This window comes from Rhagoletis pomonella, unplaced genomic scaffold (genome assembly GCF_013731165.1).
Source record: "Rhagoletis pomonella isolate Grant_MI unplaced genomic scaffold, Rhpom_1.0 Rhpom_scaffold_00003, whole genome shotgun sequence".
Classification (NCBI taxonomy): domain Eukaryota; kingdom Metazoa; phylum Arthropoda; class Insecta; order Diptera; family Tephritidae; genus Rhagoletis; species Rhagoletis pomonella.
In genome coordinates, this window is record NW_023458557.1 from 91,492,435 (window position 1) to 91,517,260 (window position 24,826).

At 35.2% G+C, this 24,826-nt stretch overlaps 2 protein-coding genes across 4 annotated transcripts in view; one reads left to right on the top strand and one right to left on the bottom strand.

The window, feature by feature from the left end:
• Window positions 1-24,826, bottom strand: part of LOC118735778 (GTPase-activating protein CdGAPr) — a 392,697-nt gene that overhangs the window by 52,030 nt on the left and 315,841 nt on the right. The window lies entirely within an intron of this gene.
• LOC118735780 (circumsporozoite protein-like) lies at window positions 6,830-7,352 on the top strand. The gene is made up of 2 exons (XM_036465737.1): window positions 6,830-6,901; window positions 6,967-7,352. The coding sequence occupies exons 1-2, from the start codon at window positions 6,847-6,849 to the stop codon at window positions 7,284-7,286; spliced, it is 375 nt and encodes a 124-aa protein (XP_036321630.1). The 5' UTR covers window positions 6,830-6,846; the 3' UTR covers window positions 7,287-7,352.

The following is a 24,826-nucleotide window of genomic DNA, read 5'->3' on the forward strand; positions in this document are numbered from 1 at the left end:
GGATATTTTTTAAATGAAACTTCTTTAGCGGCGGTTGGTTGGGTTGGGAGTAAATTGGCAAATTCAACGGAAATTGTACACGGAAATGGTACAACGGAAATATTGCAACGGAAATGGTGCAACGGAAATGGTTGGGGCTGAAACAAGTGCTTCTTGTGTGTATGCATATGGTATTAATTTAACAAAAATGTGCTAATAAAAGGTTATAGAATAACACTTAGAAAAAGACCAATACAAGAATGAAAGTAAAGGTGAGTACGTACATTAGGGCGGGTTGATTCCTTTTTTTTTTAATCGTATAGCAAAAACGTAAACTACATAAAATTCTAAGAAAATTCTCCGAAGAAACCATGTATCTAAATTAAAATCCTAATACGCGCCTCTCGACTTGAAAATTTATATGGCCGCCTTTGTCAAAAAAATAAATGTTAGAAAAAATAGGTTTTTCCAAAAAGAAATCGAATTTTCTGAATAAAATTGTTTAATTAATTAATTAATCCCAACGGCTTTTTACCCTCCATTCCCGCCCAACCGACACGAGGGGCGCAGTCCGCATGACGTACGGAACCTTTTTTTTTAGTTTTTTGGTGCCGAGTAGTGGAAACAGGAGTTTGTTAAGTGTCGAGATCTAAAACTATTCAGCTACAGAATCCAATTCATCAGCTGATTGGATATGCTAAAGATAGTATTTCAATTATTGAGAGTGGAAATAATAGTTTTTTTTTATAGTAAAAATCGAGTCCGATACGTCAAACGTGCTGGAATGACAATTAAAATCTTGGCATAAACCACGGAATGATTCGTTTAGTTCAAAATTAGTTTTGCATGGCTTTAAAAGTAGCGGTTTAGTAAGGTAGCTCTTTTGCACTTTATATTTTTTCTACATTCAAAATTTTTTCTCATTAAAAAAAATATTCACCCAAGTAAAAAAGTTTGTATATAATTTTATATTTAATATTTTTAAGGAACATAGATACAAAAAATTTCTTTCATAATTTAATAAAAAAGATTGGAAATGCAAAACTGATATGAAGTGCATGTGAAAATATTTATACCGAAGCGAAAGACACTTACTACGTTTATACGCATGCATAAGTCGCTTTAATTCATTTCGCCGCGATTCAAAACATATGTATAAACTGAATTTCAATTCGCTTTGAAAGAGCGAAGTGTTTTGGCTCACACTCCATTTCAAATCGGTAGTTTAATTCTCCAGACCAAGGTACATTGAACAGGTAGTATCAGTAGAGCAGCTGATTTGATTTATTTTCAAATTATTTGGTCTCGAAAATGTCAAATATTTTTAATTTTTTCTCACAAAAATTCTGAATTGTTAAAATCCATTTGCATGTGAAACCTTTTTCCATACAAAACAAGCGATTGAATAGCAGCTTTTGGAACGTTCGCCAAACTCAGCAGCACGACCGCTGATCACTGGGCCTTGCAAAGGATGGATCAATGCTTCGAGAAGCAAACAAATTTACTAGGAAAGAAAGTTGCATCAATTTTTATTTTTCCCAATTTCAATTTTTTATTTTTTATAATTTTTTGTATTTCACATGGCACGCTTTGATTTAGATGAAAAAATTCAGAACAGTTTTTGACACTTTCGATACCAGAAGCAACAACAAAATACACGCAAATGTTGTTTTTGCTCTACTGATACTACCTGTTTAATGTGCCTTGCTCCAGACAGTTAGAAAGAGTGTATAAACACCGATCTCACTCAAAGCGAATTGGAGATCAGCTGTTCCGCTCAAATTCCAAATAATCGCATCAGTATTTAAAAGCTGATCAATAATAATCGTTCTTTTTCTTTGCCACGATTTTATAATGCCCAATAAAACTAGATTTTTATCACTTCCCATTATGTTAACTTGTCAAATGAAAACTGCTGATTTTGTTTGCTTTTGAAGACGGTTGCTTTGATGCCGATATAAAGCCGTAAGTATAGACACTAGAGCGAAATGTGTACGGTATCAATGCGCTTTCAATTAAGTCGATTATTCTGTGCGTATAAACGTAGTAACCGCCTACTATGATTCTTATCAGCAATTTGAGAGTGCACAAAACAATGGAAAAAACATTTCACATAAGTGTTGTTGTCGATGTGCACTTTGTTTTGAGCAAAGCTGAGGTAACGGTATCTTACGCACTTAAACGAAAAAAACGCCAAGAGAACAATTTGATGAGATAAACTGGATTAGAGGTCATGTTTTTTTTTCTGTTTTAAGAAGTTTGTTTTGCCTATTTTATTACAAAAAAAAACAAATTTTTTTAATTATTCTTTGTTTTATGCAAAACACAGTTTAGGTGAATCGTGTTCTAACTATTTTTTATATAGAACGCAAATCAGAGGAGATGCAAATTGGGGTTCAAAACGGCTAGTACGACATTTTCACGATTCATAATTCTCTCTCTTAGTAATTCGACAAGTAATTCGTGAGTTACCCTGTTTCCACGACAAATGTTCGTAATTCTTTTGGCAGCTCTGCTTCTTGTTCTTGTTCTTCGCTATTGATTGTTATTTTTGTGTACAGCATTTATGTTGAAAATAAAAACGGATTCTTCACCGGTAATGCGGAAATGCTTCTTTTCATAATGAAAAATGTTTAAATTTTTGTATCTTAATTACTAATTAGATACTATTAAGTTTGATTATAGAAATTAAAAACAAGTAAAGAAGTCTAAGTTCGGGTGGAGCCCGATATTTAATACCCGGCGCAAGTATTAAATATATCTTTTTCACCTTTCCGAAAACTACCGTGGTAAGCAGGGGTGGTTTTACCCCTATTTTAAATATCTCCGATAGAACGTTCAGTTAGATATGATCAGATAAACGTATAAAGTCATATATGGGCGGCATCACGCTCATTTTCCAAAATTCCAAATAATGTTACTTATTTTCAAGGGATTGTTGTTAGTCTCAATTTTGAGTAGGGCTGCCAGATATCTCCGTTGCCAAACCGGAACACTTTGGTAAATCTAACACAACAACACCAACCCCCCTTTCCTTTAGACAAAAATTACTTACATACGAAAGTATGTAGTAAAATTTTATTTTGACAAAACAAAAACAAAAACATAAAAAGATGAAATCATTTCAACGTACACCAACAAGATAAAACAACTTATCACAATTGAAGTTCAAAATAAACATACAGTGCCGCCCAAAATTATTGGCATGCTACATTGTTTGTTTTACTTTTTAAAAAAATACAGTTTATACTATAGTAAAATGTCTAAACTTTGTGTACAACTCGGAAAATTTCAATAAATCTGTAAACAAATTTGCTTTACTAATCAGAGTTTTTATAAAAAATTTCAAAATGAAGTTTTGTAGCCTAAAATTTTAGGTGATTTTTGATAATTTTTTCGCTAACAGTTTCTTCCATACAAACTAAGTTCGATAATTCTTTTTGTATGGAAGACACTGTCAGCAAACGCAAAATTGCAAAAAATCTACGCGATTTTCTAGCAACCTCAGACTTGCACTGTATTAATTTGCTAAAAGCTGCATTTCCAACTAATAGAGCTAATAATTTTGTACGGCACTGTACTTATAAGTACACTAGGTTTCATGAAAAAACTGTAAGTACAAGATAACATTAGAAAATCGGTCATAGTTTTCTGTTGCTTTAAATTTGTTTCACAATTTCTGACTTTTCCTTAATATAATTGCAAAACTCTGTACTATGCGGTTAATCAATTACTGGAATAATCACGATTTTGTTTACTCAAAACGATGATTAATAGAGTTACTTGAAATATGAGTACTTAAAAAAAATTAATTTTACTCGTTAAAAGAGTTTGCTTTGGAAAATTTACATTCTGTATATGAAAAATATATTTTATATAGATATATTTTTTTTTTAACATAAACGTTGTTTTCAAATTATCAACGAACTTCAACTATTTTATATGGTAAGGAGTACTTTGAAATGTTGATTACTCATTTTGCTCATAATGTTGACTAATCAATCATAAAGCAAATTACTCAAATATTTTGGTTTTTAGTTAATCGAATTCTTGATTACTCGACTAACTGAACTTTTGAGTACTCATAATAATTTCCAATTAATCGAATAATTTAGGCGAGTTTCTTTCCTTACTGGCTGAACAGCTAGCTAAATAGCTTGTGGCTGTGGTACTACATTCTGGTTAGCCAGTTAGTCCATGGAGATGAAATAAGGGGAAAAATTGATCTACATTAGAGTTATCACTGAGCTGAACGTCAGAAAATATAAACAAATGACAACTCTTCTGTGAAAGCGGGAAGGAATTTACGAATAATATCATATATAAGACATACGTGTGCCCACAAATTGAAATATTTAACTTTTTTTTTTTTAAGTGTACCTGTTATTAAGATTTACCCATAAATATCTTAATTACTTTAAAAATATTTATTTGCACATTTTTAGCTCAAGCCTCTTCTATAAATAAGAAAAATTTGCTCTAAACAAAAAGTGCACGCCCTAAGCGTATTGCATTGAGAAAGTCATTCGTATAATAGGTGAGTGGAACGCAGGTTTGATCCCTGACCAAGGAGTATCCAAGAAAAGTGTTTTTTCTTCTCAAATCAGTCGCTCCTCTGCAGGCAACGGCAAACATCCGTGCTAAATTCTGTGATGAAAATACTTTAGATAAATATTCATTTGCTGTTCGGAAGTGGCAAAATGTGTATATAGGCCCCTCCCTTTGTTCGAACCACACATTGGAGGAGAAGTTCGGCCAAACACAAAAAAAAAATGATAGCCATACATATTTTATTTTATGATATTGACATATATGTAATACTGCTATATTGGCAGTACGTTGAAAGTACATCCGCCAAAATTAGAGTGCAGATATTTATATAATGTTAGAAAGAGAAAACCCACCAGCCAATGTACCCAGAATGACGTTTGAAAACAATAAAAAATCAGGAGCGGTGCAGTAACCGTCAATATTTTACAAAACTAAATTTTAATTTTAAAAGCAAAAAAAGAATAAAAAATGGTGCGGAACTGTGCTGTTTGTAGAAGCAAAAAAGGAAGGAAAATAAAATCGTACTGCATGCGTGAGCCGTATCGGGGAAAACGGGCAGAAGCTATACGTCGGCTAAAAGCTCAGTTAGTCTAGACTTAATTTCCGTAACTTAACTTTACTAAATATTTTGGCAACCTGTTATATGAGAAGCTGTTAGCGGTTAGTTAAAACTTAACTTACCGTAAGCAAATTAAGAACCCGTAGATTTTAGATTCTTAAGTTACGGCCTTACGGAAATTGAGAGCGGTGAGAGAATCAGGCTTGCCAGATTTTCGTTTTTGTATTTTAGGCGGCAATCTGTCAAAGAGCTGAAAAGTTAAATAGAAAAACAAAATATTTTCGCTTTTGGCTTAAGTTGACGTGCTGAGTAATCATTGAGGATTTCTTGCAGTAAGTTAAATCAAGTTAAGTCTCCTCCGAAGGTCGACTTATATGAGCTTAAATTCACACATCAAATGAGCTTCAATATGAGTCATATTGGACTCTTATTGGCTTCATATACGGCTCATTTTGGACTATTTTACAACAATTTTTGGCCTCATATATGAATCACTTTAGGGCTCTTATCGGCCTCATAAATTTACTACATTCGCACTCATATTTTAGGTTGTTCTTTGAGCCTTATTGAACGCACTATATTTGCAAAGGCATTCAGCAAAATTTCCTTTCAAATAACATACATACATACATACATACATTCCAACATGCCTTCAATAGCAGCAGCTGCCGCTAAATATTGTTAATTTTTTGCTTTCTAATTATTTTCAATTTCTGTATAAACAAGTTTAGATGTAAATTACAAATCTTTATTATTTTATATATATCCTAAAAGATTCATATAAGAGTAAACAATTCTTTTGTTTTCGAAATTCATATTTCTTACCTATCTAGGACTCCTTTCGGACTCATATATTCTGTTTGCGGGGAGTTCACAAATATACATTTACACTAACGCAAGCAAACATTTATGTTGATAGGCTGCCTCCCTTTAATTGCGGAATAAAAACACGTTGTGAATATACGTTGCTATGAAAAGGTGCATTCGCGTATTGATAGTTTTTGATAGTTATCAGGTTTTGCTGTTCGCGTACACAAAAATCCAGGAGGTAGGTAATTGAGAGACCAAACTGACATTTCATTTTGATGGGAATCTGCTAGTTTCTGCTGGAAAATTTTTTACCAGCAGCAATTTGCCTGCAAGAAAACAGCTGTTAAAAATCATCTGTTGGCAACTTATGAACATAATGAAATTTATTTTGATTGTTTTAACTTGTAAAATAACTTATAAGAACCCCAAATGTTTTGAAAAAAATACAAGTACTAATTTTGTTGCGTTTGCTTAACAAATTGCTTCAGGCACACTTTTTATTTATATTCTTTTCAAGTTTTCATATTTGTACTTTTGTATGTATGTAAAGCAAATTCCGATCAGCTGTTCGTGAAACTAGCAAGTTTTTGCTAGTTTTGCGTTCGCGTACTTTTGCAAACATTTCACTGCTTCAGAGAGAGAACACATAAAAATTCTCTAGATCTTTGCTGGTTGAGAGTTTTCTGCTGGAAGAGTACGCGAATACACCTGATATAGAAGTATTACATATGTATATGGATATTGGTATATTTCAATTATGTTTTTATAGCTGCGCTATGAGTCAGGCCCTGTGATAAATAACTGTTTTTATTTGAGCTATTTGTATAATAAATAAACAATGAATTGTTTATCTATTTGTTTTTTCACGTGATAAAAATTTGGGTATAAAAGAAGCAACCAAACTGGTAACAAGTCAGCATTTGGCATAAACCCAACTAAGAGCAGAGATGAAAGTATTTACCACATTATTTGTTATCGCTTTCGCAGCGGTCCTAGTTCAAGGTGAGTCGTACCATTTCTATTTATACTTACTTTAAGGTTCATAATCTTAAATATCTATTTTATAGCACTCCCACAAGGACCTGGAGGCCCCCAACGGCCTGGCGGTTCACAAGGATATGGAGGCCCACAAGGATCTGAAGGTCCACAAGGACATGGAGGTCCACAAGGACATGGAGGTCCACAGGGACCTGGAGGTCCACAAGGACCTGGAGGCCCTCCTCCTTCACAAGACGGTCAAGGTCATCCACCACCACCTCCTCCACCTCCACCACGTCCAACACCCCCACCAAGCGGATCAAACTCTACCACCGAATCTTCAGTTTCTACAGAAACCACAGAAGTTACTTTGAGTTCTACAGAAACCACAGAAGTTACTTTGAATTAAAGAATGCAGATTTTTTGAACACTATGTAATTTTTTTCTTTTTTTGTAGTTTGATTTTGAACTAAAATCTTTGATTGCCTTTTAAGAGATCATCCTTTTTTCATTTTTATAGCTTAGGACTTAGGATGGGTAACAATTATGCGTTACTAAAATCCTCTTAACTCATTGTAGAACATACATACCAACCTGTTTGTCTCGGCTAGGAAAAGATTTATACGAGTATCTGGGTTAGAACATAAAAAGGATTGGCACATTCTAAAAAAATAAATTCAGTGAAGTTAAACGAGTTATTACAATCAAAACTGATTTAAAAGGCTTTACTTCTAAACTGTACTCAGGAGTGCTGCCACGTGTTAAGAACTTCATATTGAACCTGAATTGAGGGAATTAGGTTATTGAAAAACATATGCATCACAATATCGGTCAGAGGAAAAAGGCTTGAGAAGGATTAAGTTTAAAAATATTTTGAACAGGTTGCCACCCGTTTTAAAAGTCTAATTGAATTAAATTATATGTTACATTGTTAAAGGAAAAAATGTTAAGAACACTTTAAATAAATATATGTATCACAATATATGACCGACTAAAGAAATTTAAGACTATTTTGGTTTAGAAATATTTGGAAGAGTGTGAAAAAAGGAAACATGTGAAAATCCGCTAAGTTTTGCCTAAGCTTAATTTAGTTGAGTTTTACTGAAATAAATGAAATTTCATACACTCAGCGAAACAGGTGCGTGAAAACTAGTATACATATAGATACTTTCTACTAGTACATGTACTTTTAATACCAATATTTTTGTTTCAGCGATTCAAAAAGCATACACTACTAATACTTTTTCTAAATTTTCTACATTGAATCTTTGCCTTTTATGATTTAAAAGAGGCAAGATAAATGCTTTACGTTACGGTTCCTGGATCAGGACCACACCGACTCCACCTTGCTCAAGGTGGATTAGAAGATTTGGCGGATGCCGCCTTAGAGTGCTGAGGATTGATCTGAAGAATATTCATCCTACCCAAACCTCTCTAGCACTTATCCGCAGCCGCCCTCGCAGTCAGAGGAGAGAAGCCACTCTTCTATCGGCCTGTCAAACAGCGGGCCAACACCCATGACCGATACCGCAGTTGAGGGAGAGCCAGCAGTGCTATCACAGTCCGGCGAGACGGATTCGACCTCCATGCTCACGGGGGAATCCTCCGCCTCGGGTGTTAAACCAACCAGTGCAACCAAAATAGGCGCGCCATTACCTTTGGAGTCGGTGTGGTAGACTTTAATGGTTACCTTCTCGAACCCATAGGTGATGACACCATGAGATTTCGACGACAGGCCCCAGATACTTTGCGTTGAGCAACACCAGCGCTTGCCAGTAGGATCCCTGTAACCCCTGGAACCGAACCACTTTCAAGTTGTGCGTTGAAATACCAATGTTGCAGTAGAGAAATATCTCTTCCATCGGTATTGATAGAGTCTGTACCCTCCTTACAGCTCTCTTGGCCGACGATTACCACCCTTCTGATCCACTGGAGCGTACGGCCCTGCGACGGTCAGCAAGCGCCCTCTTGGACAGCCCAGCGCGCCGCTTAAGTCTGTCGTCGAAATCCCACATAACCCTGGCTTTAAGCCCTTTGCTGGTGCTTCCACACTGTCGAGCCGCTTTCTGGCAAACAAAATGACAAATTGTAGCCAAAATTTTTTGCCTGTGGAGATGCTGCGTTAAAATTGTCCCCCTAAGTCCCTTTCTAAGGTAATTTATAGTCAAAGGGTAAGATCCTTCAATAGGTATTTCCAGCGGAAATGTTCAACGTCTGGCTATAAAGAGAACCGACTATTTGCGCGTTAAAAGGTAACCTTTAATTAGGTAAGAATTATGTAATTATCGAAGAATATTATTTGTCAAAGGTATGTTGAAAAAATTGGATGCATCGCTAGTTTTTTTCTACTTTTTCTCAGATAAGTGTAATTATTTGTTTTCTCATAAAACTTATTATGATTAAGTTCCGCGTTTCCTTTTATTTCTCTTTCAGCTCGAAAACAACAACATTTATTTTAATTTTGTGATAATTATCAAAATTAGCACGCATCGAAATAAAGATAAAATGATATGTGAATATGTTGACAGCCAAGTTCACAAATCAAATAAGAATTAATTCAAGGCGTATTTAATATCTATTGAGGAGTGGGACTTGGCATGCACTATATCGTTGGTATACTATGGAAAGGGCGTAACTCACATCGTCGCTGAAATACAAAAATCCGCAACTAGCTAAAAATACAAAATTAAATATTTGATTTTTCGTGATGGATTTCATTGAATCATAAGTCCCCACATCGTTTTATCCAATAAAAATATTTTTTAGTTGTTGCTTTTTTACATTTCAGCGACAAGGTGAATGGGACAACAAAACGGATTTAATGGCTTATGGTACCAACAGCGGTGACTAATTAATTGTGACTGGCTGCAACTAGGAAAAGCTGAACCTTTCTAAGAAATCACCCGGGAACTAAGCAGACTTGAGACCTTAATCGTCCTAATTCCCATAATTCAAGTTATTATAACAAACGAGTTGTCTTTTTAACAAAATTTGAAACTTATTCGGCTGGCAGCCACGACTTTCAAAAAAGAATTTACCATATCCATCTATTTAGAACCTCGCCATAAGCACACATTTTTCAAACCAGTCACAGAAGACAGGATTAAAAATTAATCACAAAAAATTAAATCGAAAAACGCTGACGACGTAACACGTTCTCCAAGTTATGACGACGGTGTTTATACAACGATCTTGCCATGATTGTGAAGATGAAAGTCAGGAGGCTACATCCGACATTTGCAGCCCCGATGTAATGCGCAAAAAGGAATTATTGCGCCGCAATAAAAAAAAAGAAATATAACTGAAAGAACTCTCAGAAGTATTTACAATTTTGTCAAGTTTCAAGTTTTGCAAGTTTGTCGCCATGAACGAGTGGCGCAGGTTTGATTTACGACCCGTTAAGAAACAGGCTGTTACCCGCAAAATTACTCTTTATTAAATACAATGTTCCAATTTTTTAAATTCAAGTACTAAATAATAAAAAAAAAAAAAAAAACATTATTAAAATTGACTAACTTTTCCATTTTTTATTTACCTAAATTATTTACCTAATGTACTCAATTAAATTATTTCTTTATTTATTTATTTATTTATTCTTTACATCACACACTTATCACAACATACAACTGAATGTACACTTTCTAATAAACAAGTAATTTTTAAATAAGAAAACAAAACCCGCTTCAATTCTCATATAAACATTTCGAATTACCGTTAATTTCCTCATGATCCAATAATGCGGACTAAACCAAATTAATATGGGACCATCTCTGAGGTACCACCTTTCCTTTAAAGAGTTATAGAAATCAGTTAACGTGGTCAAAAAAAAAATATAAAAATATTCCGACGAATAGATAACCTCCTCCTTTTTTCGAAGATGGTTAAAAATTCTGTTGTGTTTAATCGAAAGTACGTGAAGTGTTTACATTGCTCAAGTAACGTGAGTCATTAGAAATCATAAATATTTTTTTATCATTCCGAGCAGTTCATTATCACTTCACATAAGTATAACGCTTTTAGTTAAATGGGCAATTCTCAATTAGTTGGAACATTCGCATGACTCGCCACTTTTTCCTCGGACACATAAATTTCGCTGGTTTATTAACACAAATTAGGTTATATATGTTGTGTAGATTATGTAAATCCAAAAAAGGCCACCGTGCATATTTTCTAGCCAAATATGCATATAATTCAGAATAAAATGATGTATATAACATTCAAAGGCATTTTAAGTCCATGCCATCAAATCTGCGCCATTCGATCGATTCGAAAATCGTGTGTGAAATGCAAGAGCTTGGGCTGAGGATGCCAGGATTTACCGTTGATATTTGGCAGTTTATGTTCGAAAATTTTTTTTATATGAACAAAATGCGCAGCATCGTCAACAAAAAAAAAAAAAATGCCGAGATACTTAAAATTTGCACTTTGCATTACTAAAATTTGATGGGCTACAAAACTGAATACCAAAATTTTGTGTAAAGACGCAGAATTTTCATAATTTTTGCGCAAAGTCTGAAGTTTGGATTTATAACGTGTTTGTTAAGTAATCAGTTATACTTTCATAAAAAAACTAATAAACGTTAAAAAAAACTAAAGAAGAATAGCCAAAACTTACTAAAATGTCGCATCCCAGTTTTTATTTGGTTTACTGTATGTGTGTCTCGGTAACTGATTTATCAGTTTGTACAAACTCAAACTTTCGAAATCGGACTAAAATTATACCCACTTTTCAGAAAAACCAACCTATGATGCGTTGCTTTAAAACGTTGGATTATGTTGAATTTTGTATTCTAGCAGCTCACGATTAAAAAAGAAAAAAAAAGTTCACAAAAAAATGCGAAGTTTGTGAGAATTGCCCACATACATACATACATATCTACATATGTATATATATGTGTGAAATCGAGTACAAAAATATTCGTACACGCGCCTAGAGTCATATATGTTTTTTTTTTTTTTCTTTGTAATCAAAGACCACCCCCAAAAGTTATCTGCACCTCTATAATTAATTTTTTTTTCAACCGATTTCAAAAAAGGGGCAGGTTATCAATTCGTCGGTACATTTTTTTATGTATGTTACCGCATAACTTTGAACCACGTTAACCGATTTCTACAATTCTATATCTACTAACAAATACCTGGCGTGCTTCACTGCAGCTTAAAAGGTAAAAAATAATAATAATAATAAATTAAGTTCCATGACAAGCAAACCTGGTTGATAACCAGTTTCCTAATATATCCAGTATTGCTTGAAATGTTTACATCCCTACAAGAATTGTGTGATTGAAACTAACACATTCTCATTTATCTTACTAACACATTTGCAAATTTTGCGTTAGTTAAAAAGGGACCATTAAATAAGGCCATAAGTTGGAGGAAGACGGAAGATCACATGTACACAAATATTTACATCAGATTTTTCACACTGCCCTTTAGAATTTGATAGAAACTTGTAGGTAGCCAGTGACAGAAATCTCTATCAGTCTTGCCACTCAAATGATTTGTCAAATGATAGTCACTGTTCTTGCAGGGATGTATGGATACCTACCGATTGGATTTCATCAGACAGTTTCACTCAAAAGTCTACATAATTTATTTTGTAAAAATTTTTTTCCAGCCGTAACTTTATAAAGCGATATTTCAAAAGGTCCAAGGAAGGGCGCGGAAATATTCTCAGATTAAGTAAACTAGTATCGAGTATTTTGCACTATCACTATCGAAACAATCGAATGTATACACTATCGATAGCTTTCCAACACTAGCTCCCTAGTTCTTTTATAGAGACACTTCATGAAACTGAAGGTAAACATTCTGAAATTTATGTATATGCGTCAAATCAACAAGATTCCATAGAAAGATTTATGTACATATTAGAGTCCGACCGATTAATCGGCTAGTATCGGTACCTGATAAAATGGGAATCGGTCCGACGCTAGTACATATATGCAATCTGTTATTCTGCTGCCGCATTCAGGCAAATGTACACTTTACCTTTGGATTTTTTTTTGAGTAGCGTAAGAGTGAACTGAATTTGACGATATTCGGGATTTATGCTTTTTTAGTTAAAACCAGCAAACATGTAGCTAATTAAAATTTTATTAAAATTGACTTATAAACCGCCTGCGAAATTTCAGCGATTACATATAGGGACGTCCCACTGTGTGACGCCACTCGGCTCGATAAATGAACTCGAAAAACCTAAAGTGGAGTATTCGCCCAAAATGACCAATCTACTTTCACTAGCTGAAAAATCATTACGAGTTAAATAATTTAAGGACTATTATTTATATTTAAAATGCGAAAATAACTGTTTATTAACAAGATCAATAGAAGTGAAACCGTAAATATCAGCTATAAACATAGCAAACGATCCATTTTGTATGTCAATCAAAGTAGAAGATGTAACAGAGGGTACAGTAATACATGCTTAATTCTTAATCCCTGGGTGGTGGTGGAGGAGAAACGCCTTCACCGCCCTGTGGTGGTGGAGGACTCTCACCTTCAGGTGAAGGGGAAACATCCTCACCACCGGGTGGTGGTGGGGGGCTGCCAGGACCTTTCGATAATTCCTCAGAGCCTCCTAGTACGCGTGCTGATAGATAAATATTTGAGATTTGTGGTGGTGGCGGCGGTGGACTTTCACCTGCAGGTGGAGGAGAAACTCCTTCACCGCCCGGTGGTGGTGGAGGGCTCTCACCTTCAGGTGAAGGGGAAACATCCTCACCACTGGGTGGGGGTGGAGGGCTGCCAGGTCCTTTCGGTAATTCTTCAGGTTCTCCTAGTCCCCGTGCTATTAGAGAAATATTTGTGATTTAGTATTTTGAGTGGTATATGTAAATAAATTAAAGGAAGCTCACCTTGCACGAGTACCACTGCGAATGCGATAAGGAATATTGCCGTAAATACTTTCATCTTTACACTTTGATGATGTTTTGCAAAATGCTGATTTGACATCAATTTGATAGACGCTTTTATACTAAAAGTTTACTCAATGAAAAGCAAATAAAAAAAAAAAAACAATGCTTATTAACCTCATATATTATTCTTAAGCAATTCTTGACCGGAAAAGTGCCAGACAGCTAGATAAGACTCATAACTTGCATATATTATGCAAAATCTAAATATCAACTTATAAAGATAAAATTTTAAATAGTTTTTAATCGAAAATATTTAGTTGCTTGAAGTGTTTTGATTTTCAAGGTTACGGGAGTCAAAGCAATTTTCTTGGCTGTCGCCTCCACCTTGGAATCAATTCATGACAAATAGTAAATCTCCAGCATTCTTGTACTCTCGTCGAAGGATATTTTCACCGTAGCGCCATCATCGTTGCGCAAAACATGCCCAAGTCAGCGCAATCGTTGTATTTTAAGCTGCCTTTACATGAGGCGATTTTTTTGACAGGCGATAATCGCTTGCAAAAGTTGACTTGCTGTATACTTTGAGGCATGCGATTTTGAACTACCATTTACACGAGCGATTTTTCTGGAGCAATGTTGAATCGCCTCATGTAAATCCAGATTTATGCTTTTATACGCTCAACTTTGTACATATTTACGTGTAAGCTTATCGCTACGAATTGCTCGGGCAAAGAGATTGAAAAATCTTGCTTATACTCGTTCTCTCGAAAGCCACCAAAGTTTTCTTCAATATAACAGGACGTTGCACAAAGAGCACTTATTTGACTGAACAGTGTTATAAAGGAAGCATGCAGTGATCGGACTTCTACCACATTGTGGTAGATCTACCACTTTTTTCAGCATCTACCACATCTACCACACAAGATCTGAAATCTACCACATATTCGCGTTTTTGAGTATCTAGTTTTATTTTTGCTCGACATAATTTTCTTAATTTTAAGAGCAAAAATTGTCCAACACTAAACACTATATGGTAACCAGAATGATATAATACAAGATTCCGCATTTCCGGCGGCGATGAAATTTCTCAAGTAAAAGTAAACAAAGCCGAATGGGAGGATAAAATAAACTGTAAAATCGTAAATTTTCTCAATAATAAATTTTTGGACAGCAAACCTGGTTTCATTATGTTAAATTTTAAAATATGTGATTTATAAAAAGAATTAATAGCGAATTATAAAAAAAACGGTGATTTTTGTGAAAGTATTAGCAAATTTTAGTGCATCTAAAGTTTCTGAGGCATTGTTTACATTTAGATGAGAATTATCAAAATCGCCAAATCCCAAGTCGCGGTTTGTTCCCTACATCGTGATGTGATAAAAAGAAACGCTGGCAACAGTCCGCAAGGTTGCAAAAAAATTTATGTTCGAAAAATATCTTGATATGGAAGGAACCGCTTTACACTGTCAAGGAAAAAAATTGCTAAAACTCAACGCAATTTTTATCAACTTCAATCTTGCACTTTATTATACTAAAATTAATTTTTTTTAGAGTCTAATTAAAAAGTTTGCAGATTAGGGGAAACCTTACAGAAATTCTGTAATTTTTGTACAAAGTTTGATCCAACACCTTAGATCTATCACATTTTTTTTAAATCTACCACATTTTTTCCAGATTCTACCACACAGAATTTTTTAAGTCCGATCACTGGAAGCATGTAAAGTACGCAGTCACAAAAGCCACACGCGCTTTGATGTTCCGCAGAAGCCTGCCGCTAATTAAGGAGGGGGGGGAGTTTCTGTAACCTGTGTTGGATATCCACAATTATGGTCAGGCCAATAGTGACATATCGAGCGGTGGCACGTTCCGAGAATAACTCCCTCACACACACTCAGAGGGTCGCTTAATAGGCTTCAACGGTTGGCGTGCACCTGCATTAAGGGTGCTATATCCGCTTGCCCCACCGCAAGCCTTGGAGATCATCCTAGAACTGACGCCACTTCACTTAATAATGCAACAGAAAGTTAGGAATGTCCCCCGTAATCTAATGAGAGAGGGCACCAGCAAAGTGATTTCAAACAAACTGGGTGAGGAAATTTAGAGCGCGATTACCCACGAACGTGTACGTAGCGTGAAATATGTCAAATATGCGTACATAGAAATATGTCAAGTTTGCTGTTGATTGAAAGAGAGAGAAGCAACCGATACGTAACGGTCGAGCGGTGGTGAGTTTTTGTTAACACGTAGATCCCATAAGACAGATCGTGTCAGCTGACACGTGCGCCGTTTTTACGTCCGTGGGTAACTGCGCTATTAACCCACGTTTTAGTCCACGAAGAGCTGCAGAACTGAACCGCTACGGAACTATTTATTACTAGAGGGTACATAAATAGCTGTAGGCGCCTCCCCTTTGTGGAACGAGTTGTCACTGACGCACGCTAAGAATTAGAGGAGAAGCTCGGCCAAACACTAACATTGTAGTATTATAGAATCGCTGGAGTTTGCTGATGATATCGACATCATCGGTAATAAAAACCATAAAGTCTGTTCTACATTTTCGAAGTTGGATAAGACAGCAAGACAAAGTATTTCCTGTCATGGGTTGGCTACAATGTTATTATGGTTCAATATTATGTATTTAAAATTTTACATTCAAAACTCTGTATAGCAAAATTCTGCCTTATAATATTCTGTATTGCAAAATTCGGTATGGAAAAATCGCAAACAATTTCAATTTCAATTTATTTAAATTTGAAGCATTAGTACAATAAGATTTATAAACATTTTTTTTAGTACAACAGGGAAGTATAACACCAACAATTATACATTAAACAATACAATAGAGATATTAAACAAAAAAAAAAACAAGTCCAAAAGGAACAACAAACAAATTAAAAAAAAAAACTGGTACGAATTAAAAATTACACAGACTCGTAGGTTTACACAAAACTTAGTTTATTTGAGATGGGTAATCACGTTTTAGAAAAGAAAAACCTGCTTAAGTACCTCACGAAAAATATCAGCTTTTTTAGGTATGTATTTATGCGGGTCGGGTACTTAAGAGAAACCGCTTAGTTACCTCGATGCCAGTACTTATTTCACTTTTCTGTGTGAAAATGATGGCTTTATTATACAAAAAAATCCAAAATTGCTCTGTCACGGGTGGGTTTTTATGTGAAAAGGAGCCTTTAGTGTGGTCCATATATAAATATTAGTTATTAAAAAATATAAGAAGCCAAGTAGGGGTTAAATTCACTCACGTTTTATCTTAGGATGGTGTCTTTTATATAGAAGAAAATGCTTAGCACCGTAAGCCAAAAAAATTATTAAAAATGAACGCGATTTCCTGGCGTGTCTGAAAATTTAGGCCCATGCCCATCTCTAGAGCCGACCATATCGTCGTTGCCGGTTTACGATTTTTAATGGTTTGACATTGTACTGGTGAGTGGAGGGCCATGACTTCTGTCTCTATACATTTGTGTGAGTTCTTTTTCGTCAAACTTGTCACCGGCGTCACTATTCAAATCCATATCTCAATTAAACATTGGGCTACATCGACGATGGGCGTGAACTGTTTGAGGTAGACTACCTGCCGGCAGCGTTGCCATAAATGAAGATCTATCTTCAAAATTACGATGTTTTAGGCGGTTTTTTTTTACTAAAAAATCTTCAAATCGTTTATCAATGTACATATTTTATGCATAGGTTTATTATTTGTAAATTCATATCGCTAGCTTAGAGTGAAAAGTTTCTAAGTGTCAATTTAAAAATTTTACTGTAGCAGAAAAAAACTTCTTATAGCCCTCTCCATCAAATATTTCGCTAAACTTGGAATACAAAATGTTGCTTGTCTAAAGCAAAGCAAAACTTCATACGAATCAGAGAGATTCGATCTTAAATAAAAGATTTCGTACTATTTAAGCCTTATCGAATTTTCGGAGGTTCTTTTGGACTTAGCAAATTTTCCTTTCATAGAATAAAAGCGAGAAAACATAAAACAAGAACCTTTATCCTTTTCGAAACGATGCATTTTTAAGTGCTCTAGCCTACTGTATAGAAATGTGAGTTTTCATAAGAAGTGGATTTAGCCTTTTCACTATAAGCTAGCGATATGTGACTTAGAAAACAAACTGTGCTACAAACTTTGCGAACTCACGAAGGCAATATTGAATTTTAGTTTAAGTTAATATAAAAAGGAATTTATAACTTGAAATTGTTAATTTTTGCAGTCAACATAATAAACATTTTTATATTTTTAAATTAACATTTTTTGGGATCGAAGCGATCTTTTTAGCTTTGAAATCTTATTTTGAAGATCTTTTTTTTCGGAAAGAATTAAGATTTTTAGGAGACTTTCTATGGCAACACGTCATACCGGTCTTTAGTGAGATATTTAGATGTAATGAATCATAAATGAATCAATTGAGGCGTAAGTGATACCAGCCAGAATAGCATTAATAGCGAACAACCAATTGTTTGCAGAAAGTCTTCGGAGAACTGAAGCAAGCCCACCGCCAAAGGAAGACCATCCTCCAATGAGATTTTGATGTTAAATAGATACATAGGCATATGTAGAAGAGAGTGCTCTTACTAGGGATGTTAATTTTTCACCTTTTTCCGATCCTGGGATCCCGGGATTAGCGGTGGGATTTAGATATTCACTACTTTTCACCAACTTAAATCGGGAAAATTGCTTCTATATTGTTTGCGAAGCTCTCCTACCATAAAATAAATAATAAATAAATGCGCTTGAAACCTATTTTATATATAAAATGGCGTTTTTATTTTTTCTTTCTGACGTCAGGATTTTCTTTAAAGGACTTTGTTATTTCAAATATATGATTAATTCCAAAAATTATTTAAAAAATTCAATGGAATGTACACAGAATAAAAATTTAGGTACCAAATGCAAGAGGAAATTTCTTTAGAATTAAAAAAAAAATTTTTGGATTCACCAGGACGAATAGGTAATTTTTTAAGCTGATAAAGTTACAAGGACGAAATATATGTAAGTAAGTCCTCCACATATAATTTTTCAAAACAAAAAATATTGCGAAATTTCAAGGATAAAATTTTAAAAGGACATTATAATTACTTACCAGTCCTTCTGTACTAAGAACTTGAATCTGTTTAAATTCTACAGGATTTCCGCTTTAATTAGATACCCATAAGTCTCCTCTAAGCACATTTCTCTGACTTTTTTAAATCATTTTTGAATTACTGACGTCAGAGTGAAAAACTAAAAACGCAATTTTACTATATTTGGACCATGGTTTCGCGAATATATTGATATTTGTGTTTAAAATTTACTATCGCGCGGTGTTATCTGTATAACTAGCCAATGTCCGCTTGCCTCGCGGCGCTTAATCAGATGTTTTGCGTTGGCTAATACAAAAACAGCGTTTAAAAGCAAAAGCGGTCTGTTAAGTAAACATCCTTAGTTTATATTGAAACGACTAAAGAGCAGAATCCTTCTCACACATAGGTCAAGAATGGTAGCGCTGTGATACCATATGGAATACTAATCCCTTTCGATGTCATTAGCTTCACCGTTGGTCTTATTTCCACCTGTGTGAACTCTGCCAAGCGTGCGTAATATTCTTTAATGATCTTGCAACTTCAACTTTGATCCGATGTACCATGTAAGCCAATAAAAGTCCCTATAAGGAAACTAAAGAACACAGATGAGCGTTTTCAGTTATAGGAAGGCCAAGAATCTTCGCCCAATACTGGTCAAGGAAAGGAGTTTATATTATTGCCATTAGTGCAAATTACAAATCCCCAAAAATTCCGGGAATATTTGCCAAGAATACCGGGATTTATGGGACCTTAAAAAGACCGGGATCCCGGGATTAACATTCCTAGCTCTTACCCAACAGGTGCCTATTGAAAATGTATAGAAGTCTTGCAAAGCTCGAGACGCGTACAAATCGGTGCCCATAACTGACCGATACATATCACCGAATTTTGATAACCGCTTTGGCTTTTGCAGTAAACGGCATAACAGGAAATATTGAAGTGTTTACTTGTTTTGCTTTTGTTTTTTGTTTGTACTTCGTTTGCTTGTTTTCAGTGACTCAAGAAAAAAAGCATAGCAATTTGGCCGTAATCTACTAGTAAATCAAAAAATTTACTGCTTGTCGAATTAATCACTTTTTATGAGTACCTCCTAATATCGCTCAGTGATAGAAATTCGACCACTTCACTTTTTCATTCAAGTTTTCATTTCATTTATTACTTCTTGGCTTCTTCTTATGTTAAAATTGATAAAAAAAAAACGCTTTAAATAGTTCACTTGCACGGCCGTACACTTACCTGGCTGATATATATGTACATATCGCCCGATTGCTGGAAGAAAGTCATAAAACATTTGATTTTATATGCTTTAAGAAAACCCGTAAGCCTTTGTTTTATATTTATCGTTGAAAGTATTCATAACGACATCTGTTAATTGTAGGTTATAAGAAAAAAATTCATCTTTCTTACAACTTTATATTTTTCGGGAATGAATAAAACCTAACTATAAAATCTTAAGGCTTTTTCTAAAATTTTTGATTCTTTGAATTAAGATGTTCTCCCATTTTACGAAATAAAGCACAATCGATCGATAGTACTATGTATGACAGTTAACGGAAGTACTTTTTTAATTATTATTTTTTTTATGTATGTACAAACGTGGTACGTATCACGTACTTCAATCACACCGTGTAGCACTGAATAAAAACTTGTTTACTTAGATTAGGATAAATTCGATTCAGAGAAGTTGCCGCTACTTAAAACAATCCAATGTAACAGACCTCTATTTGATTACGGTTCTTCTTTGATCCCTAAATAATTGAGAAACCTCCCGAGGTCTCTTGGCCTAATGCCGTTTTTGTCATGTATTTTTATACCCGAGCGCACTTGTGCACAAGGGTATTATAACTTCCCTGCAGGGAAAGCTACCAGTTGTGAACCAGAATGCTACCAGTTTGCATTTCAGCCCAACTGCTTCACGTTGTATCCCTTTTCAATGTTAGCGACTGGTATTTTTAACATGGCGGTGTCATAAGAGATATCAATTGTCTGCTCCTGCATCAGCACGCTACCAGTAGAAATACTACAAGCAACAAAAGTACTGAACAATTTATTTATTTATTTGTTTTTCAATTTTATGTGATGCAAATGCCAGAAATAAAATCATGGGCGATGAATTTAGAGAAGGTTTTTACCTCATAATGTTTTTATCATGATAATTTCTATGAAATCCGATGCAAAAAAATGTGCCGTACTGCGTTTTTCTCATATCTTTTTTATATTCCCTGTCAGGATTTTATTTATTATTTTCTGGATTGTCATTTCTGAAATTTCAAAAAAATGTTTGCTTGGCGTCCAACATTATCATATTGGCTAAACAGTTGGAACATATAAACCCTGCCTTTTGCTGTTTTGTGAGCTTGTCAAAAAAAAAATTGCGCGTCTTTAACTTCGACTTCTGGCAACACCACAAACAGCTCGCCGTCGGTCAAAGAAACAAGATCTACGAAAGGTGACGAAGTGTCCTTATATTTATCCAGCTCAGTATCCTCCCTGAAGTCGAACCCATGAGAAGAATGGGAGGAGCTGAAAACTGCGTTTCCTTTGTTGTATAAACAAGCAGCGAACGATTGTTTTCGAAAGCAGGAGCAACAATAAACGGGTCAACAAATCAGTTGACTGGCAAACATTTGGAAAACCTTCTATTCTTCGGAAGTACAACAAAAGAAGACTTTTTTCGCTGAAATATTTTATTAACAAAACGAATATTTCATTAATAGAACGAAAAATGACACCGAAGATGGCACAATGCCGAAACCGGTTTGTCTGCAAAGCCTGACAAGGGATGACGGAAATTCGTTCCAAAATAAATCATCTTACAACCCTCTCTCAGATCTCAGAACCAGAATCGGTAGTCTTTACTCGACGCCACAGCCGACATTTGTGATGAAAGCAATTAACCGAATTTTTTTGGTTGTGGCTATTCAAAGACAGATGTCCCTGATCAAATAAGTTGTTCGAAATCGCCGAAATAGTAGGCCGTCGCTTTAGCACATACTAGTTATGGAACTACTAATTATACTGGCTGGTTTGGAATTTCACTGCGGAGAACTGCTATAATTATAGTCTATGACGAACTGGTATGACTTCTCCATATAATACCAGTTTTCGAACTAGAATTTCTACCAAATAGTTTACTTTTTTCTATGAGGACCTGGTATAATTATGGCTCATAACGAACTGGTATGACTTTTATCCTTAAATAATAGTTTATGAACTATAGTGAACTAGCTTTTCACTGCAGGGTTTGTTCACATAACGGTTGTTTGTAACAGCCAAAACGAATCGAGATAGATATAGACAAATGTATACATAAATGATCAGAATGAAAAGAGTAATCGATTAAACCATTTCTGTCTGTCCGTCTTCTTTGATCACGAAATAATTGAGACAGCCCACGAGGTCTCTTGGCCTTATGCCATTTATGTCATATACTTTTTGGTTTTAGGTTTAGTGATCTCAGAAGAGGTAGTGGCACTACAACCGTTTGTCGGTTTGGGCCGAGACCGAAAAGCTTCTCCAATTGCTTCTCTCCTGCGTGAATTTGCGCCAGTTGGTTATCCCGAGCGCAGACAGGTCCTTCTGCACTTGGTCCTTCCATTGCGTTCGTGGGCGTCCTTGATTTCGTTGTCCACCCATGGGTGCGGAGTCGAAGGATCTTTTCACCGGAGAGTCGTCATCCATGCGTACAACATGTCCAAGCCAACGCAATCGCTTTATTTTTATGCGCTTAACTATGTCCGTGTCGTTAAAAACCTCATACAGTTCGTCATTCCATCTTTTCCGATATCCGCCATCCACGAAAACAGGGCCGTAGATTTTGCGTAGAATAGTTCTCTCGAAAGCCCCCAAAGCCTTCTCATCTTTGGTCGACATCGTCCAAGATTCTGCGCCATATAAAAGGGCGGGCATGATGAGAGATTTGTAGAGCGTGAGTTTCGTTCGTCGAGAGAGGGCTCTGCTTTTCAATTGCCTACCGAGCCAAAAGCTGGATCCTAGGTAGACAAAGTCCTTCACTACTTCAAAGTTATATCTGCCAACAGTGGCGTGTGTCCCGTTACGCGTGGGCTCTTTATATGTTGCCAGGAGGTACTTTGTCTTTACCTCGTTCACCGCTAGACCAACCTTTTTAGCTTCTTTTTCTAAACTGGAAAATGCTGCGGTTACGTCCCTTTGTTTCAGACCTACGATATCGATATCATCTGCATAGAGTGACGTTGAGCACAACCTTCAACACCGTCCAATTTGGGAAGGACCTCTCCGCGCCGTTTGAGACCAAACGAGGTTTTAGCCAAGGCGATTCACCCTCGTGCGACTTTTTCAATCTGATGCTGGAAAGCGTAATAAGAGCTGCCAATCTAAATCGCAGCGGCACCATATTTGCAACTAACTACATACATATATTGTTTAAAGTGGTTTCATAGAACTAATAAGATAAGTAGCTTTTATTTCTAGAAAATATTCCTAAAAAGGAGCTATATTCTTAAGGCAATTTTTACAATAAATGCATTTTCTCCAAATTTTCACTACAAATGCAATCAATTTCACTGCCGTGGATAATTTCGAAATCGGTCTATAATTACTAACGTTTCCAGTCATCTATAAAAATGCCGGATGTTAAGGATTTATTGAAAATAAGTAAGCGTTAGCGGCCCAGTCAGAGAGGAGCACTTTTGAAAAATATCGTAGAAAGTCCATCCGCGTCCATTTGTTTGGAGGATTTTAGCGATTCGACGCCTCTTCCAACGTCTTTATTAGTTACCAAAAGCGAACCGAAACACAGTGACGAGTCGGAAATGAAACAATCTTCGAAAAGTAGCTCAGCATCAGACACAGAATTGAAACTTCTTTAGCGGCGGTTTTGATTGGTTGGGAGAAAATTTGCAAATTCAACGGAAATGGTTGGGACTGAAACAAGTGCTTCTTAAGTGTATGCACATGGTACGAATTTAATAAAAACTTGCTAATAAATGGTTAAAGAATAACACTTATAAAAAGACCAATACAAGAATGAAAGTAAAGTAAAGTACATAGATAAAGAAAAGGATAAAGCCAAGGCAAAAATAAAAACAAAAACAAAGATGCGTAAGGATAAAGGCAAAAATGAAGATCAATGTAAATTTAAACATCTTACTTAAGTGAAGGGGAAGATGTAGGTGAAGAACAGTATAAACACAGAAGTAAAAACAAAAATAAATCTAAAGAAAAAGATGAGGATGAGGATACCGATAAAGGAAAGAGAAAGATAGAGGAAGAAGGATTAAAATAACGGTAATTATAGAGAAAACGATATAGATGAAGACACAGAGAGTCAGTCTCTGAACTATGTTGGGATTTTAGAGGTTTTCGGGATTCTCGGGACTTATCGATATAATAATCGATATTTTTATCGCTTTTGTTATCGAAATTTTTATCGATATAGTTATTGATTTTGCTGTCGATATCTTCGGAACTTATCGATATAATAATCGATATTTTTGTCGATTTTGTTATAGGTTTTGTAATGGATATTTTTAACGATTTTGTTATCGATACTTTTTATCGGTATTGTTATTAGTTTTGTTATCGATATTGTAGATGCAGATTTTGTTATCGATATTTGTATCGAAGTTGTTATCGATATTTTTATCGATTTTGTTATGGAAACTGTTATCGATTTTGCTATCGATTTTGTTAACAGTTACTTGTAGATTTTTTTATCGATTTTTTTATCGATTTTGCTACCAATATTATTATCGATTTTGCTATCGAAATTTTTATCGTTAAAGATTAAAATGAAGTTAAAGGAAAACAGAATAGCATACATAAATGTAATTAGAAGGAACAAGGGTCAAGGGTAGAGGTAGAGATCTAGATATAAAAAGACAAAAAATATATCCTTAAGCAAAAGCAGATGTATGTATGTATATTGGTTATGAGACAAAACAGATGTGTAACGTAAGTTTCACTTCTCCAGCGTGGCCCAGGCGCACTTACATTTTCTTAAATTTTATATAACTCCAAAAGGCTTTTGGGT